The 27,658-nt window shown below is 45.2% G+C and overlaps 1 protein-coding gene and 1 non-coding gene across 3 annotated transcripts; one reads left to right on the top strand and one right to left on the bottom strand.

Moving 5' to 3' along the window:
• Window positions 1-426: 426 nt before the first annotated feature.
• HEB2 (condensin-2 complex subunit H2-like protein) lies at window positions 427-13,152 on the top strand. Of its 2 annotated transcripts, none has more exons than XM_077376849.1 (11): window positions 427-1,181; window positions 1,304-1,403; window positions 8,354-8,457; window positions 8,540-8,682; window positions 8,803-9,250; window positions 9,342-9,517; window positions 9,610-9,783; window positions 9,880-9,978; window positions 11,715-11,800; window positions 11,928-12,086; window positions 12,196-12,334. In XM_077376849.1, the coding sequence occupies exons 1-11, from the start codon at window positions 995-997 to the stop codon at window positions 12,197-12,199; spliced, it is 1,680 nt and encodes a 559-aa protein (XP_077232964.1). In that variant the 5' UTR covers window positions 427-994; the 3' UTR covers window positions 12,200-12,334. The 2 variants fall into 2 exon arrangements, with proteins under 2 accessions (XP_077232964.1, XP_077232963.1); XM_077376848.1 differs by having other exon boundaries at window positions 428-1,181; window positions 11,715-11,816; window positions 12,196-13,152.
• Window positions 13,153-27,102: 13,950 nt separating this feature from the next.
• Window positions 27,103-27,174, bottom strand: TRNAM-CAU (transfer RNA methionine (anticodon CAU)). The gene has a single exon. It is a non-coding gene; the product is annotated as a tRNA-Met (tRNA).
• Window positions 27,175-27,658: the final 484 nt, after the last annotated feature.

Genomic DNA, 27,658 nt, shown 5'->3' with positions numbered 1-27,658 from the left:
TCCCAAGAAGCTTTCACCACATATCAAACTTGTGGAGTGCTATGTTAGATCACATATTCTAACATGCTAAATCATTTCCCTAAGAAAAAAAACAGCAATAGAACATGAAAGTTTGTAAACTTATTCTGGGAGGGTCATTTAAAAACTGATTCTTGATTCTCATTCTGGAATCAAGAATAATTGTAAAATCGATTTTCTTAGTGGAACCCTAATCCTTGATCAAAGCTTGATGGATCATGGGTCTTGATCATCCGATCATTGTTTTCTCATGAAGTGGGTCCAATACGTGCCTTTTCAGAAGTAGAGTAAAAGTGATATTTTTTCTGGCGTTTCCTTTCCTTAGTATATGTGGGCCCACTTAAACATAAGTAGGTCCCACGCCTCCCGTCCAATAGAAAGAACCAGATGGGTTAATAAACGAGCGGGAAAACTACCTTTCCAAAAATCCGAATTCATCTCTCTCTCTCTCTCTCTCTCTCTCATCCTTTGATTGAAGAAGAAAGACGTTGCAGAAACCCTAGCCAAACCCTAAAATCGACAAAACCCTAGAGAACAACCAGAGAAAGGGTTTGTGACGTTCTTTTCAATTCTCGTTCTCTCACTCTCCATTTCACCCTAGAAACTGTAAACCCTAGAAGGCTAGAAGAACCAGAAAAGGACTCTCTCTCTCTCTCTCTCTCTCTCTCTCTCTCATTTTACCACATTTTTCTGTTCTATCCCTTTCTAATACGTCTTTTTGAACCCTAACTTTTCCTTCTAAGGCGTGCGAAATCTAGGGTTTCGGAAGGTAACTAAGTCAGATATCTCGGGATTTAGGGTTTGATTTTGTCTGTTAAAGATGAATGAAAGGGGGCGAAGAGATCTAGGGTTTTGATTCTGTCTTTGAAAGATGAATGCTAAAGAAGAAAGAGGGGGCAACTAGATCTAGGGTTTTTCGGAAGGCAATGTGAGGTAAATAGCTAGGCATTTTAGGTTTTGATTTTGTCTGTTAAAGATGAATGATAAAGAACAAAGAGGAGGCGAGGAATCCAGTAGATTCCACTTTCTGCAGCCGAATCGCGATCCCCAGTCTAATTTTGCTGTCGATCTCGCCAAGCATCTTGAAGATTATCTCTTGAAGATTTGCTCTGGCGAAATCAATGGGAACGAAAACAGCCACAATTCCGTGAATTTCGTTGAAGGTTTGAATTTTTTCCCATGTAAATTTTGAATTTTTTTTATGATTTTTTTTCTCTATTTCCCTGTGTAAATTTGTATTTTTTTGATGATTTTTCTTTGCAATTTTTTCTTTGGGTGTATGTAGCTGCACTGGTTATCCAAGATTCCATTCAGGTGTACAGTCGGAAAGTGGAATATTTGTATTCTTTGGTATTGCATGCTTTGGAGTTTATTTCTCAGAAGAGGTCAGGATTTGACAACTGTTTTGTTTTCCTCGTTTGATTTCTGTTTATTTGGAAGCATTTTTTTTTTTTGGTTCCTTTTTCGGATAGGGATGATGTGATTCAATGGTTTCAAGATATAGAACGATTTTGAACCCTTTTCCATAATTCAAATCCTGCTTCTTCTGCAATTTTTGCTGCTAGGAGAGTGACTGGTGTGTTAATAACTCTAATTATTTCAGATACGCTGTAGGGTCACAATAAGATAATCATTCTTTCTAAAGAGGGAAGCAGTTGTTTGTTTTAGCATAAAGTTGCGAACTGTCTTTGCTTTCTATCCCCAACTATGGTATTTAGAATACCCACATGACCTGTATATCAAGTTATCAACAGAACAATGAAACTGTCGTTAGTTTCAATCCTGCAGCTGTGATATTTATAATACCCACTTGACCCCTGTATATAACTATATATCACCAGATGTTAAGCTGACATTATAACGAATTGTTAAAGTATAATAGATTAAATAACGCCAACTCCAACAGATTTAGACTTTCGGAGTAATTGGTTGTTTCACATGGTATCAGAGCAAAGGTACCGAGTTCAAAACTCCTTGATATTAAAAATCCACATGTAATGGTTAACCCATAAGAGGGGTCCCATGTGCCATGTTTAGGTCAACCCTAAAAAAGAGGGACCACACATGACGGGGAGAGTTAATGTATAAAAGATTAAATAACGCCAACTCCAACTGCTTAAGCTTTCGGAGTAATTTGTTGTTTTACATAAATGAAACCTCAAATTCAGACGAGCAAGCAGAAAAGGGACTAAATTTTGGCACTGGAAGCCTGTTGTGAGTGTTAAGAGCCAAAAAGTTAGTATAGGTCAATTGAATGAAAGAGACTTTAGAAGTCAGGGCAAAAACTATTCGTGATTCCACATGCACTAGGGGTCTAGGAAGAGAGAACAACCGTACTCATCACCAAAATTTTAAAGATTTTGATGCTTAATTCTTTATCAACTCTCATAATAGTGTCAGAAATCTTATCTTACCTTCCACATATGCCCTTTTCAGACAAGAACTGATAAGACATTCAATTTGAGGAGGAAAAATGAATGCTCTGAAAATTAGATCTGGACTTATGAATTAGACCAAGGTGCAACTTGTGTTTGAGACCTCCTAGTATCTTCTATATTGAAAACTTTCGTAGCAGATAATTGGAATGCTTTTATTTATTTGTCTGAGTTGTTAACTGACTTGATGAGCTTTCTTAAACCCTAAAGGTTCTGGCCAATAAACATCAATAGTTAGAATTTCTGCTCTGGGCTTTCCTTTCTTTATTTAAGTACCCTTTAATCCCCCATCCACTCATCGAAACATGGAGTACTCACTTTCACTTATTTGAAATTTATAGGGATTGATAGAGGGTAGCAGAGAGGATTTCGATTGGCTAATATGAATAGATACCTTATGAAATGACAAACACATCAAGTACACATAAGAAATAACCAATCATATGAAGATCCCGAAGATTGTGAGAACAAGTGCAAGCAATTCCAAGGAACGACAAAGGTTCAAGATATTGGTATCAGTTTGTATATCAATCGAAGGTCAAAACAATAGATATTGGCTATACTAGCTATACATATCTCCCATATCGGGCATAATACAGTGAATCAGATTATATGGAATACCATGGTCTTAGAAACCAAACGATGCACAATGTTTCAACCATGTATTTGTCTTCACTTTTATTTTTAATAATTTTTGATATATTTAATTCAACTGAGAATCATAAGGAATTTTGAATCCCATTTAGCATGTGATGTTGCTAAAAATAACAAAACTAAACATGATGTATTTTGTTCAACTGGGAATCATAAGGAATTTTGAATCCCATTTAGTATGTGATGTTGCTCAAAATAACAAATCTAAACTTTGATTGAAAATGCGATGGATGTCAGAGGATGGATGAAGGGAAATTGGTAGTGCTCAGACTACATTATGATGAGCTGGTTTTGCAGAAAGTTTTGCATTCGATGCTGACTCTCTTTGAACGTGGCTTTGCGGCCTGAATAAAAGGACCAGGGGAGGGGCGTGGTCAATACTAGTAGGAACATAGAAGAAGATTCTGCAACATCAGCACATGGGAATGGGATTCGATTGGAAAAGTAGCGGATGCAACTACATGAACTTTAGGTGGCATGATGTGGGTGCATCCTAGCCGTTCGAAGTTCAGATGATCGGATTGATTTGGTTGTGCAGATCAATGGCCGAAAGCTTCAAAGACATGATTGGATCAACTCAGACTATCGGGTCAACCCTCAGTCCACTGTATCAAGTCTCAGATGTCATGGATAAACGATCAGGCCCGAGATAGCACTTGATCATATTATCGATAGGCTGATCATCCCAGATCGCCAAGAGATCTTAATGGCGAGCAGATCAACTGCCCACATTTATCACATAGCTTAAAGAGTTTAAAGTTCAGTTGATTTAGTTTTTTATTTTATTTGAAAATTTTCTATTTGGCTAAAAATGGCCTTTGTTGTAGTTTGATTGGGATTTATAGAGAAGCCTTAGAGAGTTGGGGGAAAACTAGGAAGTTTATGTTTGAGTTGGCCATCCATAGTTTAGAAATTTTAGGAGTGAAGATTCTCTCTGTGTTGGACGTCCAAAAGGTAGGAGATTTTTGTCCTTTTCTTTCCTTGTTTTAGTAGCTGGAAGCTACTTTAAGTTTTAGTTGAATTAGGAAACGTCCATGCTATTCAAAAAAAAAATTAAAAAAAGAAAAGAAAAGCCCATGCTATGTTTATAAATACAAGGCAAGTAAGCTAAATTGCAAGCTTGAATTATGGATCAATGACTTGAATTTTGGTTTGGATAAGTCTCCTTCATCCTTTTCTGTTTTGAAGGCTGATGTTATGGTTTTTTGCCTTCAAATCAATTCTTTCTTTGATTTGTCTTCATATGTTTCAAGCAAGTTTATCTCTATCATCATGGTGATTTCTTATGTGATTGTGGTTCCTGTGCTCGAAACCGCCAAAAATTTTTGAACGAAAATCTCGCCCATTTATCCACGAAGCAGCTGCTTACCCGCTTCAATTTGCCGCAGAAAACCATTGGCAAACAGCCTTGTTTTCTGCTAGGTTCTGACTGAGAACCACCCCCTGCAAGTAGCCGCGACTAGACCCTTGCATCATCCCAACTGAGAGCCGCAGAAAACAGCTCCTTACCTATTTTCTTACCATAGGTTTTGAGCACAAGAACCAGTTGAGAACTTTTCCCCCTCGTTGTAACTGATCCGGATTTCATGAACTTCATAACTAAACATAGATTTGAACCTGACAAACCGAGATCTAAAAGAAAATTGAAAATTTTATCAGTTATAGATCTGTATTTCATTATTCAAAATATGAAAATGATCAGAAAATTTCAGCAACTATAGATCTGAATTTCAGCAACTGAAATCTGAAAATTCCAGTAACTGTAGATCACAGATCTGAAATTGAAGTGGGTAAAATCTGTTCAATGTACTAGAATTCAGTAGAAATAGATCTAAAGCAGGTCTGATCTTTAATCAGCATGATTGATCATGAACTATAGGATAGTTCTGAATTTCAGATCTCATTTGAACAACATGACAGATCTAAATTTTAATAAATCTTTGATTATGTGTATCCACCTGAATGGAAAAAAATGTGTATCCACCTAAATGAAGAGGAATTGTTTGCCAAAATTCTTGGATATAGAGTAGGATCCATCCCTAGCATATACCCCTTGGCCACCCTATATGTGGCAAGTGTGCTCACAAAGCAGTATGGGATCCAGTCTTTGAGAAGATTGAGAAGGGCCTATCCTCGTGGAAAAAAAAAAACTCTTGTCGCTGGGAACTAGAATAGCTATCTTTCAAAAAAAAAAAAAAAAAAAAAAACTATGATTAAAGTGGTGCTATCTAACATGCCTTTATATTACCTGTCCTTGTTCAAATGCTCGATCAGCTTTGTCAAGTGCATTGAAGAGCCTTTAGCGGAACTTCCTATTGGATGACTCCGAAACCAAAAGAAGGTTCCATTTGGTGTATTGCAAAGAGGTTTGCAAAGAAAAACCTCTTTTAGGAAAATGGATTTTGAGATTTGGGGAGCATCATAGTCAGCTTTGGAGAACTGCAATAGCAGATAAATAGGATAAAGACTTTCGTAGGTTGTATCTCTTCGGATGAATACAAGTATAAAGGATATATTTATATTGTCTTGCTTTCGAGTTGAAGAAAGCAACAAGATTTGGTTATTGTATTATTTGTCGTAGGAGAAGCACCTCTCAAAGTTAAACTTTCAAATCTATTTCAGGTAGCTTCTGATCCAGGATGCTTGGTTAAAGATGTGCCTCAGAGTTAGGATCGTGGCATCAAATAGAGCGTTCAATTTAGTAGAATTTCTTCTACAGAGAGATTGGCTCCTAGATTCGATCTTTATCAAGAGGAATCTAGAGTATAGGTGGATGTGAGTCTGGGAATCATGTGGGATTCTTCGGTTTGCTATTTCTACCAGTGCTTTATGCTGGCTTCGTTTGCCTCGCTAGCATACAGAGTGTGGAGATCCCCTTGGAGTGTGTATGTTTGCGTGGACTGCGTCCCTCAACAAAGTTCTTAGGGTGGACCATCTGAGAAGTAGGGATATGGTCATTATCTATCATTGCGCTCTCTGCCTTGAGGCAGGAGATTCAATAGATCTTCTGTTTATACATTTCAGGTTTGCCAAGGTGATTTGGGCGTTCCTGTTCTAGTTGCTCGATGTCCCTTGGACTCTTCTGGCCCACATCGAAGGTCTTTTTGGGAGTTGTTCCTTGGCCCCTTGCCGAGGAGGGAAAGAAGTACTCTGGAGTCTAGCTCTTTTGGTGGGGCTTTGGTGCCTTTGGAAAGAGAGTAACAATAGTGTGCTTAAAAGGATTTCCAAAGGCATTTGTTGTTTTCAACAATATATCTTTTCTCTGTTGGTACGATGGGCTAGTATCTCGCCATATTCAAGGGGGTAGGGGAAAAATTGATAAGAAGATTGTAGAATGAGGTTCATCTAAGCCAAACCTCTCAGGTCAAGTTGACCTCCAGAGGGACATCACGTCCTTCAAGTTTCCTTAAGTTGAACTTTGATGGTTCTAGCTTGGGAAATCTTGGGCTGGCAGGCATTAGTGGTTTCCTTAGTGAGCATAATGGGATCACCGGGTAGACCTTCTCGGGACCTTTGTTGCAGACAGACATAACCATGGTTGAGGTGCAAGCGCTATATGTTTTGTGAAACAACCAATTACTCCAAAAGCTTAAGCTAATGGAGATGGCATTATTTATTCTTTTATACTTTAACACTCCCGCTCACATGTGACCCCTCTTTCTTTGGGTTGGCCTACATGTGGCCCCCTTTTGGGTTGACCATTGCATGTGGATTTTTGACATCAAGGAGGTTTGAGCTAAGGACCTTTGCTCTGATACCGTGTGAAACAACCAATTACTCCAAAAGCTTAAGCCAATGGAGATGGCGTTATTTGTTCTTTTATACTTTAACGCGTTTGATAGAGGCGAGTGACTTGGACCACATCATAGTGGAAGGAGACTCCAATTATGTCATTAACTGGATGAATTATAGAACACATTACCCATGGAGATGTGCCGATGCTATTGAAGAAATATTCGACTGAGTTGAGGAACCTGCAGTCAAATTTCAGCATGTTTGGAGATCTGCCAGTAATGAGGCCAATCAGATGGCTTCGTTGGGAACCAATAGATCCGCCTTGGAACTCTTTGACTCCCTTCCACCTGTTTTATTTTCGAATTGTACTAATATTTGTATTTTGTCTCTGCTTGTCTTTGTTTTGTTTGTACTGGCCATCTTGGCCCCGGCTGCTGGCCCTTTTTTTGAATGCATACATAATCGCCATTCAAAAAAAAAAATAAAAAAATCTAAAAGAAACACATCTCTGATTCTAAATGATCCTTTAGCTCCAAAAGTCGACTCCTTGGACTGAGACAGTAATGGTAGAGCTGTCAAATGCATAAAACAAACCTGTCTCTGCACCATAACAGACCAACAGTAGAATTCAATTGTTGGGCTGATATTAGGGATAGTGCATTGCTAATGTCTAATTTCTCCATTTCAACCCTTTTGCGAAATTATTTGCTAATTCATTGCTGATCTTCTCATGCATTAACCATTTAATCCTTTTCTCTTTATAACATCCATGGTTTTAATCTTGTTATTTTTCATTGTCCAACAAAAGGTTTGGACTGTTGAAGGGCAAGGGGGTATGAATCTTGATCTTTTTGGGCATTGCAAGTTGCCTTTGGGATGTGTCATAGTTTTATACCCTGCTGCTCTGTGATCCCTGAAAGCAATTGGAAACACTATCAAAATCACGTCCGTGTTGACAAATATTAATAAAATGTCTGGCTCTTACTGTCAAATCTGATCCATGTTTGCATTTTCCTGAACCAGAGCTATAACCCTGTAACACTGTTTGAGGAATCTTTAGTTGTTGCTATTACCGTCTTGGGTGGATAAACAAATGTATTGATATTATCATATTACGTTTTGGTGATAACTTTTCATACAGAAAAATGTACAGTTGTATATTACAGGTGTATATAGACGCTGTGAATTGACTATGCTACCTTAGGTTTTCTGTTTTTTTTTTTTGGCAACTGTAATACATACTGAACATAATTATCTTTGCTCTGAAACTGTAGATATAGTGGTCTATATTTTTATAATGCTAGTTGAAGTTGTTTAGCATCAAGAAACTATTTTTTTCATCTATGGTGATCTTTTATCACTGTCTCCTATAGTTTTTTGCTACTTGTATGCAGTCAGAATCAGAGAAATTTAATTTGACCAAGTTCTTTTCATAATTTCACTGAGGTTTCAATTCAATAGTGTCTAATTTCTTTTGTTTCTTTTTGGGTTTTATTCCCCCTTCTGAACAGGCCTGATCAACAGGAAGAAACTTCAACCCAGCCTGATAGACATGATTCCAGTACAGCTGGTGGTGAAGAGATCGAAACATTTTTGGGCTTAGATGATGTGCCGGGTAACTCAATCGAAATTATATATCTTATCTTTTATTGAAGTTACAATGTTATTGGTTGGCTTATATTTCTTTACCTTGGCAGTGGAGCCTAACACCTGCCTGGATGATGGACGCGGTGGTGATGGTATTTTGAATCAGTTCGTGAAGCCCCCTGCAAACTTGCTTGTACTAGAAGGGGATTCTTTGGATACTAGTGGCGATTCCGGGGAATTAGAATCATATCTGGTAGCATGATTGTTAAGCATGTCAATTGTCAATGGAATCATGCACTTGTCTTTTCTGATTTTATTTTTTCATTTGAATATTTTTTCTGAATTTATTAATATGATTCCATTGTGATTGCAGTTGGCCACCAGCACTCTTTACCGGGATTTTCTACTATTGGATCCATGTGATGCTGGAGCAGTTGATGATTTCTTGAAGGGGAATAATGTCGGTGAGCAGAATGTGGGCCAAAGGGGCAGCTCAGCAAGGTCTAAGACTCACAGAAGTTTCCTGCAGTCACCAAAGGGAAGATCTGTGGGAAGTGCCCATAAACCAAATTTTGGAAACGATCAGGAGGATAATCTAAATCGATTTTCAGGAATTAACAGTTTCTCTACAGTTAATGATAATAATAGATGGTCTCAATCTCACATTGAGCAAAATCTTTCCAAGAATGACGTGTATGATGGGGAACCAATGGATGGTGGATTTTCCGAACATGGAAATGATTCGGATGATGATGTGGATCCATGGAAGCCTTTGAATCCGCATGAGCCTGGGAATTTGAAAGTAAAGGCATTCAAAAAAGGTCTGATAACGTTTCCGTACCCATTGTTTGTTATTTCCGATTTGTATTCTATTACAAATCTTATCTTTATTCTCGTGCGTTTCTCAACCAGGAAAAAATCATGGAAGATGTGGAATAAGTTATACCAACAGGAATGCTGTACGTGAACAATTTCCGCTCGCAAGATTGAATGCTACTGTAAATCCAGAATTCGCAGAAAAAGTAGAGGAACGGCTCCATGCCCGTGAAAGATCACGAGCTTCTCAATCTCCTCCGATCTACGAAAAGGTCTATTGGCTGCGGTTTGTTGTATTTGTTTATTATTTACTTACATATTCATCTATAGCTTCTCTAACATTATGCCAACGTCCGCACTGCAGCTGAGGCAATCACTTGTTCTTGGAGAAGATGGAAATTTTGATAGTTCTGATGGCATTGATGATGAAAATCAGGATAACGGATTTGGGAATGACCTCCCTGACTTTGATCAAGGTGATGTTGGCCTGCAAGATGGAACTTTCATGGATATGGATGTGCCTTTACCCCATGAAAAGGTTATCGTGTTTGAATTTTGGTTTGAGTAGTATCTTTTATATCTATTAGATAGCCAATTATGCCTTTGATTGACATTTCTTGTAATCTATATGCAGCCAGCTGAAGATAATGCTAATCTTAGTGGCAACGAAGCTTTTGGACAGGAAGAGCCTAGTTCGCAAGCAAGCCTTGAAGATCTTTGCCGCTCACATCTGGTAATGACTGATTCCTTTGGATACTTCGTTAATACTGTACACGGTTATTTCCTATATTATTCATGATATTTTGTTCTAGCATATGGTGATTATTGTTATGAGAACTGTGCAATCAATTCTTGAAGGCTTGCAATGTCATAGAGGTTACTGATGAAGGCTGCCATTAGAATCAATTATTAATTTATGTCAAGGCCGTGTTCGTTTAAGATTATCACAACCGATTGTGAGTGCCAAACCGATTGTTGGACTCAAAATTATGTTTAAATTTGAGTCCCATAATTGCTTTGGCAGTCACAATAGGTTAATAATCGTAAACGAACAGGGCACAAAGTGTGCAGTTGGATTAGATTGAACTGTTTGGCCAGGACAGAACAGGTTGGTGTAAATATTATACATTTTAGATTCTGTTAGGATCATGCTGGCAAAAACTTCAGATAGCTAGCGGCTGAGTTTTCTGCCAGTTTATAATCTCAACCAAGGAGTGAGGGTGGTTCAGAATCATTAAAATCTGGACTTGCAAAGCTGAAAGTTTCTTCTCAGATGGGTTGTACGAGTTTTGGTTGGAACTTCCTATCATATGGGTTGTAACTTGTAAGAGCTTTTGTGGAAATTCCTTTCGTTGGCCCACAGAGGACCAACGTTATTCTGCATGGCCTGAAGTAGTGTCATTAACAAATAAAGTGAGCACGGCATAATTTCCAACTTTTCTTCAAGGGGTCTGAGTGTGACAGCATTGCTTCCCATGGGTGGGTTGTTTTGCTAATTAAGCTGTGTTAGGCTCTAGTTTGTTAATTTGGTTGAAAGTCAACACACACACCGAGATTATATTCAAAGTCTATAGTGAATTCTTCAATATTTTTCTATACTGGTTCTTGTGTTTGTCAAAATTGTATGTCTGCATTGATGGGGGTGCTGGTCTGCAGAAAATTTCACTACATAGAAGCTGAATCTGGTTCCCAAAAGGTCCTTTTGTAGTTTTTTCGCATCGTTGCTGCTAGCATGCAAGGTTGTTTTTCATCTCAGGGTTGGTTTTCTCAGATGTGCATACGAGATATGGGGCCGATTGGAAAATTGGGCTACAGGAAACATTTCCTGAGTTGCCACTCTTTCTTTCTTAGCCCAGGTTCCTATCAGGGTGTGTTACAGGCTACAATAGGTCCATAACAAATGAGGTTGGATCATGAAAGGGAGATTTTCATCACAAGGGTAAACTCTCCAATCTCTGGTGGGACGAAGTTCTTGAACCTGACCTTGTCCCAAATATGTTCATTTGAAGCCCAAAAAGTTAAAGAGTGATTAAAAAGGAAGCAGTATGAGGTTGTTGATGATGCCAGCATAGTGTTATGTTGCCATCAGTAGGCGTCTTAGGGCTCTTGCCATGATAATTGGGAGATTTAGTCTTTCGACTCTTTCTTACCAATTGGGGTTTATGGTAATCTTTAACTGATTTTCTGGGAATAGTTTAGATCGTCGTTGAGACGAGTCCTGGAAAAAATAATAACCATACACCTCTTTCTAAAATGAGTATTAGTAGTCATTACATATTTGTTTGGGCGAAAATTGGCAGTTCTGATCTTTCTATTTTTGTAGGTTATTAGTGAATTCTGATTGAGTTTACACAATTTTTGCTCGTTGTGGTCTGTGTTGGCATTGTATGCATCATTTCTTTGGTCTGTTGAGATAACATCAAGCTTCTTTTTCTTCTGAGGTTTGCATGGTTACTCTGTTTCATGCAGGATGCCCTCCTTGCGAGAATAGCTGAAGCTGAGAAGCAGACGGAATTGGCCACTCGGGTTTCAACATGGAAGCAAAGAATTGAAAAGTACTTGGAAGAGCAAGTAATTTTTATGGCGTGTGCCTTCTTTCTCGTCATATTGTTCTCATACTACCATTAAAAGGTTCTTTCATCTCATTTAAGTTGTAATATTCATTGGACTTATTTTGGACAGGATTCCCGCCCACCCTTCGATATTCATGTATACGGTGAGAGAATTCTCGACAAACTATCATTGGAAGCAGACAGTGAACATGGCATGTCCTTTCCCGATATTGTCAGTGGTCAACCAAAGCATGATGTTGCCCGGACTTTCTCGGCACTTCTGCAGCTGGTGATTCCCTTGATTAATTTTCGAAACAGTTTAAACTTTTTCCTTTAGGTATTCAAAATGGAAATATAGAGTTTTCCTTGGTTATAAAAATTATCATTTACATTTTCAGGTGAATAACAGAGATGTTGATCTGGAAAGGGGAGAATCATCAGGTTGTGATTCTGTATGCTATACAGCTACAAATCCCTTTTATGTGCGGCTCCTTTGCCGTGACAGAAATGAAGATAGAATTCCTCTCCGCTTGTCAAAGAAGAGAGTTATATCCCCATTGATAAAAGTTCACCGGAAAAAGCCCGTTGAAGAAAAACTTCCAGCAGACAGTTCATCTTCAATGGAATTTACCTCTCCCGTAAAATCATCTAATCCAAATGACAATCTCTCTGTTAAACATGGAAAAAACAATGCCATTAGGCGAACCCCTGAAGGAAAAAGAAGACGAAGATCTCGGTTGGTCGAGCCAGTTAACTTGCAATCCGCAAGGTGACATAAAAAAGTGGTTTGTATTTTAGCAGTGCCTTGCCCCGAAGAGCAACCACAGCAGTTCAGAGACCTGACACCCTCTCATTCGATGCTGAGTCGCCCACGCTACTAACAACGGGTAATTTAGCGACCTTTATCTGTATTTTGACCTATTTTAGTATTAGGTAAGTGTATATAATGTTGTACACCTTCTAACGTTTATTAATCTGAGGCAATTTTCCTTGATTATCTTCATGTAAGACTATCAATCTTCCACTATGTTGTTATCTAACTTTTTTGTTAGGACTAAGTATCCATTTAAATGGAATGGAGCTAACCTCTCTGCAGTTCTTGCAAGATACTAGATTCAAAAATCACTACAAATGGTCCTACCTAACTAAATCCTTCCTGATAAAAAAATCTCACTAATCTTGACAGGAAGTTCACTTCTGAAAGTTCATTCTGTACTTTGGAAGGATCATCTCCCTCTCATCAACACAAATTGGAAGGAAAATCTAATGCATATGAGAATGTTGACATGCCTGTATCAGTGTGTACCAAAACAGTAGGCTTCAGAAGATCAGCCAGTTCATAATGTAGTTAAATTTTTTAGAAAACTTCAAAAAAAAAAAAAAAAAAAAAAGAAAAGAAAAGAAAAAAGAAAAGAAAAGAAAAGAAATAATTCTGGAAAAATAATTCTCAAATATTTTCTGAAAAAGATTGTTACCTGAATTATATGACTGTTTAATATTCCATGTTTTTGCAGAATTTCACTAATTCACAAATAATTCTCAAAAAATAAACAAAAAAATGGTATTTTTATTTTATTTTTGCTATTTCTATTATAACATCCAATTTTCTTTCCTTATCTCCTTATTTCTCAATTTTTCCACAGATAATAATTTATTATCCCTCTTTTCTTCTCGATTCACGCCAATAATTGCTTCACAAAATTATTCCTGAACCAGAACTTTGTGACTTTCTTTTGTCTTGCTTGCGCGAACATGTTTTATCATTCTTAATGGTATTATTTAAACACATAATTCAGTATTTTAATGAACCCATAACTTTCACAAGCAACATAATTTCATAAGTAATCAAAATGAATGTATTTCACAATCCCCACAATATTTGTATAATTCTGAGCACAATTAAAATACATGCATTTTCTTAAAAACACGCGTGTCGCTCCTTTAGTGCGATTTATCGGGTGAGCCCGGATTTCCAATGGTTGGGAAGTCCTTGGCCGGAATCGGAATTCTGGGACGGTTTCTATGTCTATAGAGGGGCCGACCCACCCGGTATCGGGATTCACTAAGCACGTAGTACGGTTGATCGATCTTCGGGAGGCAATCGACGGCTTCGTTTGGCTTCATCCGAGGGAGGAGAGCGCACGGTATGTTGCTATACACGGATTCTGCATGGGCCATGCATGGGCTCAGCACCAGGCCCAATAGTAACAACATGGCAATTAGAGAGGTTTTCATTTTCAATTTTGCCATCTTGGGGTGGGTTTTCCAGTCACATTAGAGATTTTAGAGAAGATTTAAAGGGCAGATAGAGGGCAGTGGTTCTAATCTCGTTGGGAAGTTTTGGCTACTTTGGGATGTAGTTACAAAATTATAGGGTTGACTCTTTCAAATGTCTAATACAACGGTTTTCCACCCATTTTTAGTCGATTTTTCGAAGATTTAGTGGTATTTTGATTATTTTCATTAGATAGGTATTGGGAGATGATATTTTCACCCCCTCTGCGGTACGCATCCGCCCCCCTAATAACGTACACAGTGGGAAACTTTAACGCTTTCTGACATCAAATCACGTTAAAAGTGGGGCGAATGCGTACTGCGGGGGGTTAAAATATCATCGTCCTAGGTATTTTGTTCATTTCTTATGAAATAAAAGTGTTCCGCGAGTTTTCCATTTTTTAAGTTTTTTTTTTTTCCATTTTTCCCCATAATTTTGAAATTCCATCCCTTCTATAATAAGTTAGGATTATTTCTGTCCAGAATATTTGCTTAACAAATGCCGAATAAGCATTGTCCTCACATAAATTTGTCCCCAACAAATTATTTTGCCCTTAGGCCCCGTTTCTTTTGAGGTAAAATTTGTTTTATGTTCATTGTAAAAATAACATAAAACAACTTTTACGTCCATTTTCCCCGGTCAGGAGTTGAAAATGCTAAAAAGAAACTCATGGCCACGTTTGGATACCAACAAGAATTAGATTTGGATTTAGTTGATATTTTGAACTGGATCGAATCCTTAGATTTCCAAATCAGCTACAACAGTGCAAAAAATTCCGATTTTCAAATCTGTTGTGCGAGACATTATTTGGAAATCAATATTTGTGACAACTTCCTTCACCATCGCTACTCTTCGACGTTGCTCCGGCAGCAACGAGACATCCTCTCTCTCTCTCTCTCTCTCTCTCTCTCTCTCTCTTAAAACATGATCATGAAGATGATTGATGTGTTTTGTATCTAAAACTCAAATCCAAATCAAAATACAAATGCATGAAGTATCTGTTAGGTCTAAAATTGGTAACAGGTTATGGTAGGGCCGGAAGGGCTGATCTGACAAGCCACAGCTGAAGGGCTAGTGGAGTCCTGCGCTGCACAAGGGCACAGACAAGAAGACAAAGGGTCAGAAGACCAACCCGGAGTGTTGCTCCGGACGGGCGCTTCGACACTCAAGTCAGTATGAGCAGGAGTGCAGAGCAATGTCAGAGCAGAAAGCTTAGGGTTTTTGGTTTCAGATCCCTCACCTTAGCACAAGTGAAGGCTATTTATAGTGATTCTGAGCCACCTGTCCAGGACAGGTGGTAGTTCTGAGCCACCTGTCCAGGACAGGTGGTGGCCTCTGTATGGACCAGGTCTCATACCTAGGAGGGGCAGGTGGAAGTCCCTGATTGGCCCAGGTGTCACACCTAGCAGGGACAGGTGTTGGCTTTGCAGCGGTCCCTGTGAGGGCCACGTGTCAACAGCCAATTGGTTGCTGAGTTCGGGCCTCATCACTGCTGAGTTCGGACCTCATCAGTTCGGACCCCATCAGTTGCCCCCTGGTTCTCCGAGTCGTGACAGCGGCTAGGGGAAGCAAAAAGAGGGTTAAAATAGCATCTGGCCGGCCTTAAGGCCTCTGGGCAGCTGAGGCCGGCCTCAAGAAGGGGCCAGGAAAAACCGCGGTGGCCGGGGGCCTCTGGGCGGCCTGGTCCGGCCTTGAAACTTGGCCTGAAGGAGCACGGCCGGGCAGGAGCCCCTGTGCAATCCAGTCCGGCCGAAATTTGAACCAGAAGTCTGGCCGGCCAAACCTCCCGGGCGTCGTGGCCGGGCAGATTTCCTGGACGGGGCGGCTAGGCCGGACAGGTCCTTTGTCGCCTAGTGAGTGCGCCGTATCCTGTCCGGCTCCGGCTAAGGCGCTGGACGGCACCAGGCCGGGCAGGTCTTTTGTCGCGTAGCGATTGCGCCATATCCTGTCCGGCTTCGGCTAAGGCGTTGGACGGCCAGGCCGGACAGATCTTTTGTCTTCTAGCGAACGCGTCATATCCTGTCCGGCTAAGCCTTCTGGGCGGCTAGGCCGGGCAGGTCTTTTGTCGTGTAGCGATTGCGCCATATCCTGTCCGGCTTCGGCTAAGGCGTTGGACGGCCAGGCCGGACAGATCTTTTGTCTTCTAGCGAACGCGTCATATCCTGTCCGGCTAAGCCTTCTGGGCGGCTAGGCCGGGCAGGTCTTTTGTCGCGTAGCGATTGGGCCATATCATGTCCGGCTTCGGCTAAGGCGTTGGACGGCCAGGCCGGACAGATCTTTTGTCTTCTAGCGAACGCGTCATATCCTGTCCGGCTAAGCCTTCTGGGCGGCTAGGCCGGGCAGGTCTTTTGTCGCGTAGCGATTGCGCCATATCCTGTCCGGCTTCGGCTAAGGCGTTGGACGGCCAGGCCGGACAGATCTTTTGTCTTCTAGCGAACGAGTCATATCCTGTCCGGCTAAGCCTTCTGGGCGGCTAGGCGGGGCAGGTCTTTTGTCGCGTAACGATTGCGCCATATCCTGTCCGGCTTCGGCTAAGGCGTTGGACGGCCAGGCCGGACAGATCTTTTGTCTTCTAGCGAACGCGTCATATCCTGTCCGGCTAAGCCTTCTGGGCGGCTAGGCCGGGCAGGTGTTTTGTCGCGTAGCGATTGCGCCATATCCTGTCCGGCTTCGGCTAAGGCGTTGGACGGCCAGGCCGGACAGATCTTTTGTCTTCTGGCGTCATCACTTTGCACTTTGGAACTTGTACCTCGCATTTAATGCGGACGGTGCATTTAATGCGAGCGGCGCATTTAATGCGGTAGGTGACGTGGCGCACTCCGGCTGGTGGGAAAAGGGCGGGATTTTTCCCGCTCTTCCAAGCCTATATATACCGGAGTTTTTACTCCTCATTTTTCACTTTTCACATTCTCTTCTCCTTCTCTGCTGCTCGGCTAGTCAAATTTCTGCCCGCCTCGGATCAGTGAGCCCGGAGATCTTCAGTCAGCACCTCAGTTCGGTAATTTCTTTTAGCTTTTCTTTTCTTCCCTTTTAATGTCTAGCACTAGTTCCGAGTCGGACTCCGGCTCAAAGGAGTCCGGTTCGACTAGTAGTACTGGGTCCGGGGCGTCGGAGAGGACGAGGCCGGCCTCTCCTGCGGAGGCCGGTGTTGAGGACGAGGAGATAATAATCGTAGTAGACGAGGAGAGCGGAGAGGAAGAGATTGTGGACTTAGACACAATCCCGGTCCGTGGGGACGGACCGCACCGGGTAGAAACCAGCGACGACGAAGAACACGTTGAAGTTCCTCGCTTGCCGCGCACACCCGTCGAGGTGATAGCGGAGGCGCGGATGGAGGCCAACCCACAGTACAACATCGGGGCCCTGTACGAGGCGAATCATCCGGGGCCGGGCAAACTTCAGGCCGTCAGGGACAAATACTGTATCCCTGATCGGTACCTTTTAAGGGCGGCCGTTGAAGGGGACCGGGCCAGCAACGATAGTGCAGATCTCTGCCTATACGAAGAAGCCTTACGGGCCGGGCTCAGGCTTCCCTTGCATCCATTTTTTGTCGACGTGCTGAATTATTACGGGCTGGCGGTTACACAGGTCGTGCCGAACTCTTGGAGGATGCTGGTCGGCTTCCTGCACCTTTTGGGAGTTCGGCTCCGTAGGAACCCCACCCTGCCCGTCTTCAGGATGTGTGCGCACCTGAAGAGGCACAAGGACGGCGGTTGGATCTACATCAGCCAACGGCCCGAAGTAAAAATGATCACTGGCATACCTACTTCCATTCACACATGGAAGAACAGGTTTTTCTACGCTAGGGACACCGAGCAGGGCTCCCACTGGCCGTTCTCATTGGAGTGGAGAACGCCAGACACCAAGAACCTTAGTCGGAAGCCAGCCCTTAAGGGCTATGACTACATGACCTTCGTTTTGATCAAAGAAGAGCTGAAGCGCAGTCAAATAAACTGCTCGGAGTTCTCCGAGGAGGCCGTCCTGGTAGAGCTCGGTATCAGCCGTGCGACGCCGGCACGTACGTAGACTTTTTTAGGCCAGCTCTTATTTTTTGAACTGTTCCTTTCTTTTTCTTTTTTTTTATAGTTCTAACTTTGTTCTGTTTTCACGTTCAGAAATGGTGAAGCAGATGTCAATGCTGGACAAAATCAGGCAGACCTCCCAGGCGTCCCCAACGCATGAGCAGCCCCAACCCAAAGGCAAGAAAAGAAAGGTGCCGGAGTCAACTCCGGCAATGGCCGCACTGGCTGAGCCTCTCAAAAGCAGCCGGGCGACACATAAGCTTGCAGTTAAGCCGAGCCGGCCAAATCTCGTCGGGCAGAGCTCCGGGTCTGCACGGGTGACAGAGCCCCAACACAGTGGGCCAGTCCTGGGCATCCCTGCCGCCATGGCGGCGAGAGGCGACAACGTCTTCCGCCCAAACTGGGCGGTGCAGAAAACGGACACCGGCCTAGGGGATAGCCGGGTGGCCACATAATTGATGTACCAGGGCGTCCTCCCACGCGACCGACGGGAAGTCGAGAAAGAGGCGCCGGAGACCTGTGCAGAGGCGATCGCCTCCGCCCTCTATCAGCTCCAAGTGTACTCTAGGGATATGGCGAAGAAGAGTTATCTCTTCTCTGAGACGCTCACACAGATACAGTCCGAGAAGGGCGAGCTCCAAAAGGACAAGGACGGGCTTAGTGAAGCCGTCCAGGTCAAAGAGGCCGAATGCAACAGCCTGAAGGACGAGGTGCAGAGGGTCAAGAACCAGGCCGTGCAGGATCTCCTAACTGCGAGGGAGAGAGCCGATCAGAGAGAGAAGGCGGCTACCGAGGCGGCCGTGAAAGTGGCAGTGCGGGAGGCCGTGCAGAAGACCGAAGAGAGGAAGGACACACAGTTCTTCAACCTGGGCCTCCAAGCCTATAAGGCGGGGTTCCTTCTCTGCTCCGAGCAGGTTAAGAAGGCTCACCCCGACATCTCTCTGGACGGACTGGCCGTCCCGTATGCACCTCCAGAGGAGGAAGAGGACGAGGAGGAAGAAGGCGAACTGGACTCCTCCCAACCCATCGAGGTAGAACAGGAAGTCGTTCTGGCTTCCGAGGTCACCCCTCCAACCGCCGAGGCCGGCCAGGCTGCATCCCTTACTACAGAGGCAGTCACCGACGAGGTGGCCGACGGGGAGGCCTGAGTGGCAGCCCTCTTGCTCCTATCCTTAATTTTTGTTTGTAAATTTTTGTAATGGCCCACGAGGCTCATTCTTTGTAAGCCAGCTCGGCGAAAAGAGCACTTTTGTGATATGTATACAAATTCAATTTTGTCTAACTGTCTGTACGGCTGCCTTGTTTTTTGTATTTATGACGTCTGTGCTTCTTCCTTATCTTTCTGCCGAGCCGGAGTGGTTAACCAGATGTCATTGGCCGGAGTGAACCACTTCTGTCTCCAAGTTTGCAAACACTTAGAGTATTTGAGGTGGTTTTCCACTTGGGCGGGTCCGTGGTTGGAACTGATCTCCACACCAAATTGGAAGCGCCGGAGTGCACCACTGCCGTCTGCAAACACTTAGTCTTTTTGGCGTCTAGCGATTGCGCCATATCCTGTCCGGCGTAGGCTGTGGGCGGCCAGGCCGGGCAGGTCTTTTGGCGTTTAGCGATTGCGCCATATCCTGTCCGACTAAGGCTCTGGGCGGCCAGGCCGGGCAGGTCTTTGAGGTGGTTTCCACTAGGGCGGGTCCATGTGGTCGGAACTGATCTTCACACCAAATTGGACGCGCCGGAGTGCACCACTGCCGTTCTCTAAGTCTGCAAACACTTACAATGAGAGCTAAGTCTGCAAACACTTAGAGTCTTTTTATGGGGGAGCTGGCATATACTAGTGACTCAAAAGTGAGGGACACAGTTCAGAGACAACTCCACTTTATTTCTCTTTGAAATTTAATTACAGAGATTCTTTACAGGCCTTTTAAGGCAAAATAAAAGGCTATTGATAGTATATTCGAAGATTTCTGGAATTCCAGGCGTGCGGCAGCAGCTGCTCGTCAAGTGTCTCTAGGCGGTAGCTTCCTGGACGGATGACCTCTTTGACTCGGTACGGCCCTTCCCAAGTCGGGGAGAGTTTGCCCACCCTTCTTGGTTGGGAGACGGCCGCTTTCCTCAAAACTAGGTCGCCTGTGCGGAACTCCCTTGGTCGGATCTTCGTATCATGGTATCTAGACACCTTCTGCTTATACGCTGCGGCCCTGATCTGTGACTCCTCACGGACTTCTTCAAGCAAGTCGAGGTTGACATGGAGCCCGTCCCCATTAAGCTGTTCATTGAAGTGAACAATTCTTGGGGAAGGAATACCGATGTCAACCGGGATCACAGCCTCTGTTCCGAAGGAGAGATTGAAAGGCGACTCACCCGTTGCAGTGCGTGGGGTAGTCCGATACGCCCAGAGCACATGGTACAGCTCGTCAGCCCAGCGTCCGGCCTTATCATCCAGTCTCTTCTTTATCCCCTGCAGCAGAGTCCTGTTCGTCACTTCGGTCTGTCCATTGGTCTGAGGGTGCGCCACGGAAGTGAACCTTTGCTCAATCTTCAGATCTGTACAAAACTTTCTGAAGTTCCTTGAGTCGAACTGTTTGCCATTGTCCGTTATGAGGACCCGGGGTATCCCGAATCTGCACACCACTGATTTCCAGAAAAAGTTCTGGACGTTCTGCTCGGTGATCTTGGCCAGAGGTTCAGCTTCTACCCACTTAGTAAAGTAGTCGATGGCGACAACGACGAACTCGCGGCCTCCGGAGGCCGGCGGAAAAAGGACCTAAGATGTCCATTCCCCAAATAGCAAAAGGGAGAGGGCTGATGATCGGAGCCATTGGCACGGCAGGCTGGTGAACGGCGGGAGAAAATTTCTGACACTTCTCACACTTCTTCACAAGGCTCAGTGCATCTTGTCTTAATGTAGGCCAGTACAGGCCTCTTAGAAGGGCTTTGATGGCGAGGGCCTTGCCCCCAAGATGTTCTCCGCAAATCCCTTCATGGGTCTCTCGCAGGGCATACAGGGCATCGGTTGGCCGGAGACACTTCAAGTACGGGAGGGTGTAAGATCTCTTGTACAGAGTCTCGCCGTCAAGTGAAAACCTTGCTGCCCTCTGTACGACTTTACGGGCCTCTTTTTTCTCCCCGGGGAGCTCTCCGCTGCGCAGATATCTGATGATCTCATCCATCCAGCACGGCTCATCGTCGATCTGCATTACTACGACGGGCTGGTCATCAATACTGGAGGTCTTTAGGAACTCCATACGGATTTCTCTGAGAGCGGTGTAGCCTGATGCCGCTAGCTTTGAGAGCACATCAGCCTTTGTATTTTCAGTTCGGGGGACTCTGATGACCTCAAAACTTCCGAACTTGCTGGCCAGGCCACGGACCCTTTGCAGATATTTTATCATTCGCTCTTCTCGGGCCTCATATACTCCTTGGATCTGACATACGACTAACTGTGAATCGCAGTACGCCTTCAGTCTCTGAGCGCGGGCCTGAATGGCGAGGTTCATTCCGGCGATGAGCGCTTCGTACTCTGCCTCATTGTTTGACGCACGGAATCCAAACCTCAGGGCATAATTCAGGACAAAGTCATCTGGTCCTGTGAGAACTAGTCCGGCACCGCTGCCACTTTTATTTGAAGACCGTCGACATATACCTCCCAGAACGGCTCTTCAGAACATGGAAGCGGGCTGGTCGGAGGAGCTGCACTCTCAAGCCCGGGAAGCGGAACCGCTTCGACTTCGATCTGCTGCTCGGGTATAACCGGTTCTGCTTCTGAAGGAAGCGCTGCTTCTGACCCGGGGTCTGAATCTGGCATGGTACATTCAGCTATGAAGTCTGCAAGAACCTGAGCTTTGATTGCTGGCCTGGGCAGATATTTGATGTCAAACTCGCTGAGTTCCACGGCCCACTTCACAAGTTGGCCTGAAGTGTCTGGACGGTGGAGGATCTGCCTGAGGGGCTGTCCTGTCAGGACCTTGATCGTATGCGCTTGGAAATACAACCTTAATTTTCTGGCCGCCATAACGAGGGCGTATACGAGCTTCTCGACTCGCTGATATCTTGTCTCTGCATCATGGAGGACCTTACTGACATAGTAGATCGGCTTTTGCTGGTGGTACTCCTCTCTGATCAGTACTGCTGCAACTGCCAAAGGTCCCGCTGAGAGATACAGAATCAGCTCTTCTCCTGGTTCTGGCTTCGACAGCAACGGTGGAGAGGATAAGTACTGCTTCAGCTCTTCAAATGCCGCTTGGCACTCCGAAGTCCAGGGCGCGGTTTTTATACCCTTGACTGCGTTGAAGAACGGAAGACATCTTTCTGCGGACTTAGAGATGAACCGCCCCAGGGCAGCTACTAATCCGGTCAGGCGCTGTACTTCTCTGATAGTTCTGGGCGGAGTCAGCTCCATCACCGCCTTGATTTTCTTAGGATTTGCCTCTATCCCTCTCTGGCTTACCATGAAGCCCAGAAACTTGCCTGCTCCGACGTCGAACGTACACTTGGTCGGATTGAGCTTCATGTTGTGCTCCCTCAAGACTTGAAACGCTTCTTTGAGGTCGGCAACATGATTGCAGGCAGCTCTGCTCTTGACCAGCATATCGTCCACATATACTTCCATATTGCGGCCGATCTGCTCTTTGAACAGCCTGTTGACGAGCCGCTGGTAGGTGGCTCCTGCGTTCTTCAGTCCAAAAGGCATAACTCGATAGCAATAAGTCCCCTGATCGGTTACAAAGGATGTTTTCGGAATGTCGGACTCATGCATTCTGATCTGATTGTATCCCGAGAAGGCGTCCATGAAGCTTAGCAGCTCGTGACCTGCAGTAGCGTCGATGAGCTGATCGATCTTTGGGAGCGGGTAGCTGTCCTTCGGGCAGGCCTTATTTAGGTCTGTAAAATCTATGCAGGTCCTCCACTTCCCATTAGACTTCTTCACCATCACAACATTCGCGAGCCAGTCCGGGTACTGGATCTCGCGGATGAAGTCGGCCTTCAGAAGCCTTTCCACCTCTTCTCTAATGGCCCTTCGCCTCTCCGGTGCAAAGTGCATCCTCTTCTGTTTCACGGGCTTGCAGGTCTGATCAACCCCGAGCTCATGGGTGCTGATTGCAGGGTCGATGCCGGGCATGTCTGAAGGAGCCCAGGCAAAGACATCTGCATTGGCTCTGAGGAACTGAGCAAGATCCTGCTGCGCGGCCTCTGGCAGGGCAGAGCCGATTTGAACAACCCTCTGGTCGTCATCGCTATACAACGGGATAGATATAATGTCCTCGGCTGGCTCGTTTACTGTGATCTGGGCTTCATCCCTTAGATCAAACAGCTCGATCGGCAGAGACTCGGACGCATTCTTCCCTTTCAGTGCCGCTGCATAGCACTGCCTCGACTTGGGCTGGTCCCCTCTGACCTCCCCTACGGCCCCTGGTGTACTGAACTTCATCTTCTGATGATAGGCGGAGGGAACGGCTCGGAGGAGATTCTGGCCGGGGCGACCCAGGATACCATTGTAGGCCGACTTGGCCCTTACCACCAAGAAGTTCACCATGGCGACGGACTGGCAGGGCGGCTCCCCGATAAGAACTGGAAGCTCGATCTGCCCTTCAACTTTGACAACTTCTCCGGAGAACCCGAACAGATCAGAGTTGGCCGGCTTCAGACGGTCGGTTCCGATCAGCATCCGCTCGAAGGCGTGATAATAGAGGATGTCTGCGGAGCTCCCGTTGTCGACCAAGATCTTCTTCATTTCCCAGTTCGCCACCAGCATGGTGATGACCAGGGCATCATCATGCGGAAGGATCAGGCCGTCGAGATCTGCATCTGAAAAGGATATCTCGTTCTCTAGCCTGGCCTTCTTGCTGCAGGTATGGACGGCGTTGACCTGCCGGGCATAAGTCCTGCGGGCTGATGAAGAGGTTCCTCCTGCGGTCGGCCCTCCTGAAATGGTACCAATAACACCATGAGGTTGAGGTTGAGGTACCTGAGGAGGGGGGCTGGCCGGGGCCGGAGCTTGAATGCGGTCGCCTAGAGGTTGAGCGCCCCGGGGGCTTCTGCCTCTGGGCCTCGGCTTGTCCTTGCGCTCTTTTTTGTTGTCATCATTTTTCAAGTACCTTCCGAGGTACCCTCTGCTGATCAACTGCTCGATCTCTTCCTTCAAATGAAGGCACGCGTTGGTGTCGTGGCCGTGGTCCTTGTGGAACCTGCAGTACTTGGACATGTTTCTTTTTGTCGACGAGGTCTGCCTCTCCGGGCACCGGATGAAGTCCTCTTCCAGAATGGCTGCCAGGATCTGCGCTCTGGACGCGGTCAGCTGCGTGTAATGCTCTCTCGGGTGGGGGCTTCTCCCCTTTCGAGAAGGGCTTCTCTCCCTGCGGGAAGGGCTTCTCTCCTTCTTCTGAGACTTATCATCCCTACGCTGCTTGGTAGGGTTCTTCTCCTCGGGCCTTCTCTTGCTAGCAGAGTCCAGGACGGCGAGAGTTTCCTCCACCGAGATGTACTCCTCCGCCCCGGCCATCAGGTCTGCGAGGGATTGCGGGTTGCGCCGGGCCACTGCTCGCCTGAAGTCAGTTGATCGGGCGCCGGCCAGAAGGGCGTTTGTGGCCGCGGAGGGATCCAGGTTGGGAACCTGAAGAGCTTCCCTATTAAAGCGACCAACGAACACTTTCAAGGCCTCATCATCTCCCTGCCTGAGGGCCATCAGCGAAGCGGTCGTCTTCCTGGGTCTTCTGCTGCTCATGAAATGGCGGGCCAGGTCATCCCCAAAATCATCAAAATTGTCCACTGACCTGGGTTTAAGCCGCGAGTACCAGTCCCGCGCTGCTCCGGTCAACGTGGTGGGGAATGCCCGGCAAAGGAATCCATCCGACGCCCCGTGGAGGAGCATTGTGGTCCTGAAAGTCTCCAGGTGGTCCACGGGGTCGGTGGTCTCGTCATACTGCGAAATCTGCGGCATCTTCCAGCCCGCGGGGGCCTCCGCGCTGAGCACTCTGTCCGAAAATGGTTGAGCGCTTGTGAAGATCCGGGAGGCAGGCCGGCCCTGCTCTCTAGCGAGCGAGCTCTTCGATCCGGTGGTCGATCTGCTGGATCCTTCGCAACACCGGGTCCTCTCTTTCCTCCGCCCGGTGGACGGGCCTCTCTCTTCTTGCTGACGGACTCATAGCCGATCCGGACTGACTGGCCTGATTCCTTCGCCGATGCCGCGATCCCTCTCCGTGCGTGGCGTCTCTCTTGCTGCCATGCCTTTGTACGGAGGGAGATCGTGACCGGTGATGTAGGCGAGGCTCGGGGCGCACATGCTTGTCCCGGGAGAGGTGATTTCGTCTTGTGGAGTGACGAGTCTGCTCCCGGGGCGGGGGCGTGTGCTCTCTGCGGGAGCTTCCTCTCCTCTGGGTGGGCTGAGAAGCCTCGGCTGGGTGCTGCTGGGGTGCGGTGGCCGGATTCCTGAACTGCGCAATCACAGCAGTCATTTCTTGGAAAAGGGCCCGCATCTCCCTCGGGGTCGGGGTAGGGTCTGAGCGGTCCGAGCGAGTCAGACTTCGCTCCCCTACCGCCCCGACCTCTATCTGCGAGGCCAGTCGCTCGCTTCTTCCTTCGCGGGGGGCTGTAGCCCGGGTCGTCCGGGAGGTTGGCACATGCTTTCCGTTTTTCCCTACCATTGCTTGAGTGAGGTTCCGAACAGCTTTTTGTTGCGGGGTCCCACGGATGGTGCCAAATCTGTTAGGTCTAAAATTGGTAACAGGTTATGGTAGGGCCGGAAGGGCTGATCTGACAAGCCACAGCTGAAGGGCTAGTGGAGTCCTGCGCTGCACAAGGGCACAGACAAGAAGACAAAGGGTCAGAAGACCAACCCGGAGTGTTGCTCCGGACGGGCGCTTCGACACTCAAGTCAGTATGAGCAGGAGTGCAGAGCAATGTCAGAGCAGAAAGCTTAGGGTTTTTGGTTTCAGATCCCTCACCTTAGCACAAGTGAAGGCTATTTATAGTGATTCTGAGCCACCTGTCCAGGACAGGTGGTGGCCTCTGTATGGACCAGGTCTCATACCTAGGAGGGGCAGGTGGAAGTCCCCGATTGGCCCAGGTGTCACACCTAGCAGGGACAGGTGTTGGCTTTGCAGCGGTCCCTGTGAGGGCCACGTGTCAACAGCCAATTGGTTGCTGAGTTCGGGCCTCATCAGTTCTGAGTTCGGACCTCATCAGTTCGGACCCCATCAGTATCCAAAAGGGCCCTTTTAAGGTTCTTTCTAAAGGATCTGAGGCTTTTGATCCATGGGAAAACTCTCAAGGGAATAATCGAGTGACTCTGATCTATCCGAACCATTCACTTTGTGGGCCCTTTATAGATATCCAATGGCCTAAAATTATGTTGATTGGGCCATCCTAACCGCCCGATCAAAACCACAGAGATAGCACAAAGTGGGTCCAGGGATACGGTTGATTGAATAGTTAGTACAATTTTCTGATTAAAATGTTCTGGAGTTATTTAATGTGGGGTCGAAAAGTGGGCCCCATCTATATTCATGGTGTGGCCCACCATGGGATGGTCCAATCAGGTCGCCTAATAAAATGGACGTATGTGATTTGGTTGAATAATTACGATCGACCCCAAATACCAGTCGTGATTAGGGCGTGCCACCTATTTCGAATTAAAAATAAAATTTGCAATTTTTTTATTTTTCTAAACAAGATCTACGGTTGAGGTTGTATGTTGTTCCAATGGATAGGTGGGGTAAAAATATTTCGAATTAAAAATAAAAATAAATAAAAATTACAATTTTTTTATTTTTCTAAACAAGATCTAACGGTTAGGATTGTCTGTTGTTCCAATGGATAGATGGGGTAAAAATATTTCGAATTAAAAATAAAAATTACAATTTTTTTATTTTTCTAAACAAGATCTAACGGTTGAGATTGTCTGTTGTTCCAATGGATAGGTGCGGTAAAAAGGGTAAAGTGGTATGGAAGCCTGATTATAGATAGGTGGGGTAAAAAAGGTCAAAAAGCGAGTGGTAATGAAAGCCTTTTCTCTGTATCAGAGCCAGGTTTCGATCCTGGGACCTGTGGGTTATGGGCCCACCACGCTTCCGCTGCGCCACTCTGATTTTTGCTGAATATGAGCTCAGACTGTATTAATTTATAGATTAACACTGTACATATATTTGGGTGATCTAAACCGTTCATTCCTTGGGCCGCAGAAAATATAGGCCCTTTACTCAAAATCTCCTCCTCAGGATGATCATAACCCTCTGATCTGAGGAGGTTTATATATATAATGTGTCATCCATTTCAAACCTCAAAAAATCGGATGGTTAGGATCATCTTATGGATTAGAGTTTTAGGGCACATATTATTACTTTGGGACCCAACAAATATGAGCCATACCATCCTTGAAGTATGCCAGAAGAGATATTTGCAGGCCAGGTGGGAGAATATTAAGAATGATTCGAACCATAAGGGGGTCTTGCACAAGATCAACCGTTGAGATAGAGGTTTGTGATATTAAAACTACCTAAATGGTTGATAAAACCACAACACCTAGAGAGATAAGGAGAGTTAACTGATTTTGAGGAGTGGATGGGCATGGAA

The sequence above is a fragment of the Tasmannia lanceolata genome, unplaced genomic scaffold, assembly GCF_043159265.1.
Source record: "Tasmannia lanceolata isolate RefF3 unplaced genomic scaffold, GAP_Taslan_0.1 ptg000002l, whole genome shotgun sequence".
NCBI lineage: Eukaryota > Viridiplantae > Streptophyta > Magnoliopsida > Canellales > Winteraceae > Tasmannia > Tasmannia lanceolata.
Note: the sequence above shows the minus strand (reverse complement) of the source record. Positions and strands in the feature narration are given on the sequence as shown.